The 8209-nt window shown below is 34.5% G+C and overlaps 1 protein-coding gene and 1 non-coding gene across 3 annotated transcripts; one reads left to right on the top strand and one right to left on the bottom strand.

Moving 5' to 3' along the window:
* Window positions 1–1342: 1342 nt before the first annotated feature.
* Window positions 1343–5540, top strand: LOC132049750 (rop guanine nucleotide exchange factor 7-like). 2 transcript variants are annotated; one of them, XM_059440669.1, is made up of 7 exons: window positions 1343–2866; window positions 2945–3061; window positions 3133–3305; window positions 3486–3560; window positions 3650–3934; window positions 4281–4637; window positions 4760–5540. In XM_059440669.1, exons 1-7 carry the CDS (start codon window positions 2317–2319, stop codon window positions 5240–5242), a joined length of 2040 nt encoding a protein of 679 aa, XP_059296652.1. In that variant the 5' UTR covers window positions 1343–2316; the 3' UTR covers window positions 5243–5540. The 2 variants fall into 2 exon arrangements, with proteins under 2 accessions (XP_059296652.1, XP_059296653.1); XM_059440670.1 differs by having other exon boundaries at window positions 2002–2866; window positions 3151–3305.
* Window positions 5541–5669: 129 nt separating this feature from the next.
* Window positions 5670–5741, bottom strand: TRNAP-AGG (transfer RNA proline (anticodon AGG)). The gene has a single exon. It is a non-coding gene; the product is annotated as a tRNA-Pro (tRNA).
* Window positions 5742–8209: the final 2468 nt, after the last annotated feature.

The raw sequence follows: 8209 nt of genomic DNA, 5'->3' as shown, positions 1-8209 counted from the left end.
CGTTTTACCCTTTTACTAGGCCTACCTAGCGCGAATGCGGATTAATGAAGCTAGTCGCTCTTTGAACTTTGTATGGTGTTAAAAAGATGCCTATAGCTTCGAAGTAACTTCGTCCAAAGTACCATCTTTTGTTTTTACATCACAATGTCGTCCTCACTTTCTAAAACAAACAAATTGTCCTGCAACTTGTATTCCTAAAATCCAAATTAGTAGTATTTGTTACTATACCTCTCCCATACGTAATCTACTTGTATATCTTAGTTTTCATCATATGAAAAATACGCGTTCATTTCTTTGAAACAATCTTTACAGAAGTGGAAATTAAATTAGACCAAATTAGACGAGAAAGTGCTATCTTTTCAAAAGCATCTTATTTTCTCCTTCCTCTGAACTTTATGCTTTTGGTATTTCTATTTGGATCTATTTGGATATTTTTTTTCTTTTACATGGTCAACTTCATTATTGACAAGATCGAAGTAATTTGCTTTTCTCTATTTGAAATTTAAGCGTATAAAATGGAAGTAGACGAGAATCACATGTGGCACTAAAATGGGAAAATAAATTCTCACTTCGGTCGTCGACTAATTAACCTGCTGGATCTAGAAAATGATAGATTCCCTTTTTCTTACGTAACTAATACTAGTTCTTTATTCATTCCTTTTTTGTTTTATAAGCTAATTTTCAGTTCAGTTCACCATACATATCATACCCAAAAAAGTTTTTTTTTTTTTTTTTGGAAAGGTATAGATGGTGAACTTTATTTTTTGGTTGATCTGTTCTTTACACGACTCCCATGACAAAGTCCATCTCCAACAGTTATAATTCAAACCGAACTCGAAAGTTGAAATATTGTACTATATTAGGCCACTGAACTAAGCAAAAATTATGTAAGAGCCCTTGTTTAAGCAAAGCCGATCACAACAACAATGTGACGGTGACACAATAAGAATGTAAATCCATATTATAGTTAGACAGTACAAATATTAATATGAATATATAATAAATTAAGTCTCAGCACAAATTAGTTTATGTATGTTGACCAGATGATCATTTCCATTTATTAATTTTACTTTAGTTAAGTTTCAAATAACATTTTAAAAGATTCGACATAATTAGACTATGTTTACAGTTATTGCCAATAAATCAAAACTCTCGTCATTTGTTTTTAATTAAAATACAGAAGTAAATGAAACTAATATTACATCAGCACAAGAGACAGGAAGCATAAAACAGGGAACAAATTCTCATAAAAAAGAAGTCAACTGTCTACGAATTTCGTAGCTAATTTTGTAGCCAGTTTTTTTCCTATTCTTTATTGTTACATTGCAAAAAAAAACTGAAATTACCTATAAATTTTGTTGTTACTAGAATCTTTTGATAATTTATCGCTAATATGATATGAATTTTATTGTTTTGCTACATACATAATTTTTCCATCATATCGCTATTCAGTTTTTAATAGTGGTTTTAGTGAGGTAATTCAAACATTATCCATTTAAGAGAAGATCTCACTACTACTTTTGCTCCAATTTATATTGCACGGTTTGACTAGTGACAAAGTTTAAGAAAGAAAAAATATTTTTGAAATTTATAGTGTAAAACAAATTTTAGATATTTGTGTGGCTATAAATTATTTTATTAATATTAAATGAGGAATTTTAAAATTAACTTATTTCGAATTATAGTGATGGCTATTTTTTTGAAACAAACTAAAAAAAATGTCAAATAAATTGTGACAGAAGGAGTATATCATACCCAAACAAGAAAAATTTAAAAGCTTAGGTAGTGATGGGTTGATCCGTCGTTTACATGACTCCCATGACCATATCATATACACCAAACTATTGTATTACTTTAATATTTTCTCTCAAAACCAACTTGAAAAGTTGAAATATTGTACCATTAGCTTAGCTCTAGTGAAGTAGTAAGCAATAATTATGTTTAAGAGCCCTTGTTTAAGCAAAGCCCAACAAAAGCAACACATAGTGGTAGTGACAGTGACAGTGACAGTGACAGTGTAAGGCTCCTCATTTAAGCAAAGCAATATCCATAGCCCACCAAAAATACTTCTTGAGCTGTTTTTCTGTCTGCTTTGGTACCCTCACTTACCATTATTAGCTGACCTTCCTTTGCTTCACAACACTTCTATTTTCACATTTAATCATTACCCACCTTCACTCTTCTAATAATCAAGATTCTTGATTTTTTTTATTTTTTCTTTTAATAAAAAATAACCCCATTTCTTGATTTCTTGTCTTTTTTCATTTTTCACCCCATTTGAGGAACAAACATGGTTGAAGTTGTAGTTGAAAACTTATGGATAGACTTGTGTCACACCAAGACAAAAAAAGAGAGGTTTGTTCTCTGGAATTTCAACCACAGCTCAAGCATTTTATTCCACTAGACCCCTCTACAAGGTCTAAGAAAGAAACTCATTTTTCTGCATTGAAGTTTAAGGTTTCAAAATCCATCAAGAATCTATATCACAAAGCTAAAGATTCAAAAGGGTTTGGTAGTAAAAGGTTTGAATTTGATGGCATTGTGATGACCAACTCAGTTTATTGTGCTTCTCCTGGTTTTCTTGATGATAAAATGGATGGTTATGTTGAAAATGCTGGAAAAATTGAGTCTTTAGTGTGTTTGAGTGAAAAGATTGGTAGAGAAAGTAGTTCAAGTTCTGGTTTTTTGGTGTCAAATGAAGAACATAGTGGGTCTGAGGATTCATGTTCTCCATCTTCAATTGCTTGGCATATTCAAGAGGATGAGGTGGAACAGCATTGTGTAAAATCTGATGTTTCTGAAGAAGTAGAGAAACCTTATGTGGATACTAAAAGGAAGTTAGAGAAACAAGGGTCTTGTTTGTCTGGTAAGATTTTATATGTTCTTGTTCATATTTTTGCATAAGAAAACTGTATTGTGATTGAAATTTGTGGGGATTTTGTAGAGATTGAAATGATGAAGGAGAGATTCTCAAAATTGCTGTTGGGAGAAGACATGTCTGGTTGTGGAAATGGGGTTTGCACAGCACTAGCAATTTCTAATGCTATTACTAATCTATGTGGTAAGTTATGTTGTGGTGTATTGGATTCAGTTTGTAGTGAATTTTGATTTTTTTCATTTTACTAAGTACAGAGACTTTTTTTCCATTAGCTACTCTTTTTGGGCAAATTTGGAGATTAGAACCTTTACCTCCAGAGAAAAAGTTAATGTGGAGGAGAGAAATGGAATGGCTTCTCTGTGTTAGTGATCACATTGTAGAACTCATACCCTCTTGGCAGACATTTGCTGATGGCAGCAAACTTGAGGTAAATGTGGTTTCTTTGACGTTGTTCCGGTAATTCAAGCTATCTATTTATCATGTTTGGAACTTGGAAAAACAGTTGGTTTTTTCCCTGTGATTTGGAAACAATCTGTTTATTGAGCTAGTGTAGGAAAAACAAATTGAATGCTACTTATGTGTTAACTTATTTGTTCTTCTGTTTTAGGTAATGACTTCTAGGCCACGGTCAGACCTTTACATCAACCTTCCAGCACTCCGTAAACTGGACAATATGCTCCTTGTAAGATAGCCATTCCTTGTTCCTTGGGCATTCAGCCTTTATTTTTCAATGCTGAGTGCTATATTCTAAAGTGTTTGCCTCTTTCACAGGAGATATTAGACAGTTTCCGAAGCACAGAGTTCTGGTATGTTGACCAAGGAATCGTAGCCTCAGAATCTGATGGATCATTCAGAAATCCTCTCCCTCGTCAAGAGGAGAAATGGTGGCTTCCAGTTCCTAGAGTCCCCCCTGGTGGTCTCAGTGAAAATGCAAGAAGGCAGTTGCAGCACAGACGCGATTGCACAAACCAAATCCTGAAAGCTGCAATGGCCATTAATAGCAACAGCTTAGCTGAAATGGACGTGCCTGAATCATATTTGGAAGGCCTTCCTAAGGTACAGAGCTTCCCTGGAGTTACTTATTCATATTTTTACGGGTCATTTGGTTGCTGGTTAGAGTTAGGTAGGGTATAGTTATTCCATCTTCTATGCTACATAAATACTACATAGATTCTGTTATAACTTAGACATGTATTAGGACTGTAAACTGGTACCAAACACCGTACTTGATGTGCTGAATTTTATACACAGCAACTAAAATGCTACCAAGCATAGTATATTAATTATGCTGGTTTTAATACATGAGTAATTCACTTCCTAACCAGCAACCAAGCTACCCCTTAATACTTCAATGGACCTGGAGGTTACTCATTTTGCTGGTGTTTTAATTTTAATCTTGCAGAACGGAAAATCTAGCTTAGGTGATCTCATCCACCGATATATCACTTCGGACCAGTTTTCACCTGAATGTTTGCTTGACTGCCTTGATTTGTCTTCTGAGCATCAAGCATTTGAGATAGCAAATCGAGTGGAGGCTTCAATTTATGTGTGGCGGAGAAGAGCTCACTCGAAACCTTTTGGTGGTACGCATAGGTCCAATTCAAAGTCCTCATGGGAAATGGTTAAGGATTTGATGGTTGATGGTGATAAGAGGGAGCTACTTGCTGATAGAGCTGAAAGCCTTTTGCTTTGCTTAAAGCAACGGTTTCCTGGTCTTCCACAAACAACCTTAGACATGAGCAAAATTCAATATAACAAGGTTTGATATGAAATCTCACTAATCATGACCAATCATGATTTTGACTTGGTACTAATGGAATATATTTCTGTAGGCTGTCAGAATTTGAAATTCATTGTTTCATGTTTCGTGTTGTTCCTTAGGATGTTGGCAAATCAATTTTGGAGAGCTACTCGAGAGTTCTTGAAAGCCTGGCATTCAATATTATTGCACGTGTTGATGACCTTCTTTATACGGATGATTTGAATAAGCACTCGGATCAATTTGTGCCAATCTCCAAAGTCGGTATCATTGCTCACAAGAGCATGGGGACTCCGCTCTCAGTACCTGTCAATGGCACTCCATACAAAACAGCTTTTACCACTCCAAGCTTCTCTCCTTCCCAACATATTAGTCCTGCAAATGGCAGCAAGCTTTCTAATCGAGGCTTTGGTGTGAAAAAGGTTTTGACTGATTATTTGAGCATCGATTCAAAAGGAAAGGACTTCATCAGCAGTGATTTCAAACGATCAGATTCATTTTCAAGCACAAGTCAAGACGTTTCAGCAACCGCATCAACACGCTCTTCAGAATGTTCAAGAGAAATTGTCAGCCCATTGACACACGACTCACCGGGGAAAGAATAAGATCATTCTTGGCTATGAATGAGTTCCTGTATATTTGGCTTCTCAAGTGATCACACTATCGTTTATGTAGAACCATGTATTTGAGTGTGAGATAGGTTTTAGCATATACTACTTCATTCATCTAGTATCATTATGGTCATCAACTGACAACCTATGTTCCTTTAGCCAAGTCTGATGGTAATGTTACATTGGATTGTACAGAAGTACTGAGGATTGTATAATTATCAGCTAAGGATTGTATAATTATCAGTCAGTTTTGATTTTTCCAAGTAATAATACAAGTACTAAAGATTGTATTGATACCAAGAGTTTGTATGAAAAAGGAAATCTGAATCTGTTAAAGGTTAAATCTGCAATTTGTTGATGTCAATAGGAATTTTATGAAAAAAATGAAAAAGGAGTGGCAAAAATTGATACTTCTTTAATAGGGGCATTCCGAGAATTGAACTCGGGACCTCTCGCACCCTAAGCGAGAATCATACCACTAGACCAAATGCCCTGTTTGTGGCCTCCAACTATTCTCAAATTATATCATATAATTTGTTCAATTTTGTGGACTGGTTACCTTTACAAAAGAAGTAACGCCTAACCTTGAACTTTAAGGTTACGATTTTAAGGCTTTAGGTCTAACAGAGGTCAAATTCTTTGATAAAAGCTTCCGATAATATCTAATGAACTATATTTACTTAAATTAACATATAAGCTGTTATGCTAATTAATGTATGCTAAAAGTTTTCATTTGCGTATGTAATGAAAGTTTCACAAAATTCCAAGTTGATGATGACAAAATTGACTCTTCTTTCCTTGATTTTTTCGAATTCCTAGCTTTGTTCTAGGAAAGATGTGTATAATGATTCTTTGCTATTTGTCTCCATCACTTTATTCTTCCTGTCTTTCTTTATTCGTCTTCCTCTTTCTTTTTTTTTTTTTTTTTTTATAAAAAAAATCTTGAAGGGCTAGCTTTCTGAAGCCAATATCATAAGATCATGCATAAAAAGTAGTCACATCATTATCATTATGACTAGTTCTATAAAGAACATTATAAACATACTTAAGCCCTTTTGTTTAATATAAAGTAACGACGTCATCAAGATCGAAAGGGGTAATTGAAAGTTATAAAATGAATGTCTGGTGGAAAAAAAAAAAAAAGGGCTCGAACTACAGGGATATGATAACTGGCTTTCTTGATATAAAAAAATGGCTATGTAGGTTGACAGCCTAGGATTATGTCCTTTTGTTTAATATAAAATAACGACATCGTCATATGATCAAAAACGGGTGATTGGAAGTTAAAAAATGAATGTCTAGTATGAGTATCTACCTGCATTAACACTTTATAAGCTAATAATCTCGGGTGTATTAATACTTTTTAGAAATTTTCACAAGAAAATTAACCTAAATAGCCGTCTACATAATCACTTAAAATAAAAAATAGGGTTCAACTGAATTGGTATTCAACACCATAGATTTTTCCCAACATGATTGTGGTAGATACACAGTAAGATGCTTCATCTCCCAAAAAAGAACATTGGGTAAACATTCAAGCTAAAATACTAGCAGTATCTTACGTATATGTTAGAGATGATACACTTTTGTGAATGCTCGACATTTTTCATAATAAAGCCACACAACATCAACAAGTCGTTGTAGTATAGTGGTAAGTATTCCCGCCTGTCACGCGGGTGACCCGGGTTCGATCACCGGCAACGGCGTTTTTTAGTCTTTTTAAAAATCATTTCTGGCCTTCTTCTTTTTTTTTTTTTGGTTAAATGTTTAAGTGGATTCCAAAGAGGCCACTTGTATGATTATGAATGAATATAGTAAAGCTCCAACACTTGGAACATAGGATTCAACAAATGAAAAAAAGATGTGATTGCTAGAAAAAGTAATCAGAAGCAGTATGAACTGCACTTTACTCCTTGAGCATCTGACATAGAGTTGAATGTGACTTTAGAATTCACTCTCTCAACTCAAACCTCGCAGCGTCCAAATTTTGAATCTACCACCGTGCTAGACTTGTTGGCGTTCTTCAAAAAATGAGGCCATGAATCACTTTTGTGTAGAAGCAGCACAAGTTGATGAGGCTGCTGTTCCTGATAGTTGCTTCTTTCACATCATTTTTTCAATTCATAATTTTATTCTCCACATATTTTTATCTGATGCTTCAATTTCTGCAACACTCCAGATAATATTGACCTGTATCCCATTGAACTGGTGATGATGAATGTAATCATGCTAGTATGTAACTATTATTTTTGTACATGCTAAGCTGGATGAAAGTAGATACTTTACTATATTTGATTGATTGAACAATGAATCAAAGAACAAGCAAAAGTAAAACAGAAACTCAACAATCAGAAAACTGAGAAGACAGTAGTTGTCCTCATTTTGGTGAATGAGAAACTATTCTTGTCGATGATAGTGTATCGTCTCATCCATAAATCTCAAGATGACTGGATTATAATGGTTTTGAGAATAAACAGCTAATTGGAGACAAATTGGTGGACTCGCTAAACACATAATTGTGCTCAAGAAATTATCTTTAGATATTCTTATTGCTTCCTGTTAAGTCCTTAATGCAATTCAAGTGCACGGAGAGGAAGCTTTTTACAGGGCTGAGGAAAAGGAAGATGGAAAAGCCTCTGCCTCCAAATCATTCACTTTCCTTCAATATGGAACGACATACAACCTAGATTTGTATCGCACAGCCCGTGATGGTTTGATTGTACTCATCGTAAACTTAAGGTTGGGTTATTTATAATTGTATTATGATGTCATGAGAAAGAGGTGGAGAGAATTAGAAATTAAGGGGCTTCTTAAAGAGAGCTGCATGATAAGGATTTATACCATGAAATGTAACACGAGTCTATTACATCCCACATATCGATATCGTTGCTACTTTGAACATCATCGATTAGTCAGACTTTTGTTATCATAGTGTCAGTCAAATTCAGCTAAATTACACTG

Source organism: Lycium ferocissimum, chromosome 3 (genome assembly GCF_029784015.1).
Source record: "Lycium ferocissimum isolate CSIRO_LF1 chromosome 3, AGI_CSIRO_Lferr_CH_V1, whole genome shotgun sequence".
Lineage (NCBI taxonomy): Eukaryota > Viridiplantae > Streptophyta > Magnoliopsida > Solanales > Solanaceae > Lycium > Lycium ferocissimum.
Note: the sequence above shows the minus strand (reverse complement) of the source record. Positions and strands in the feature narration are given on the sequence as shown.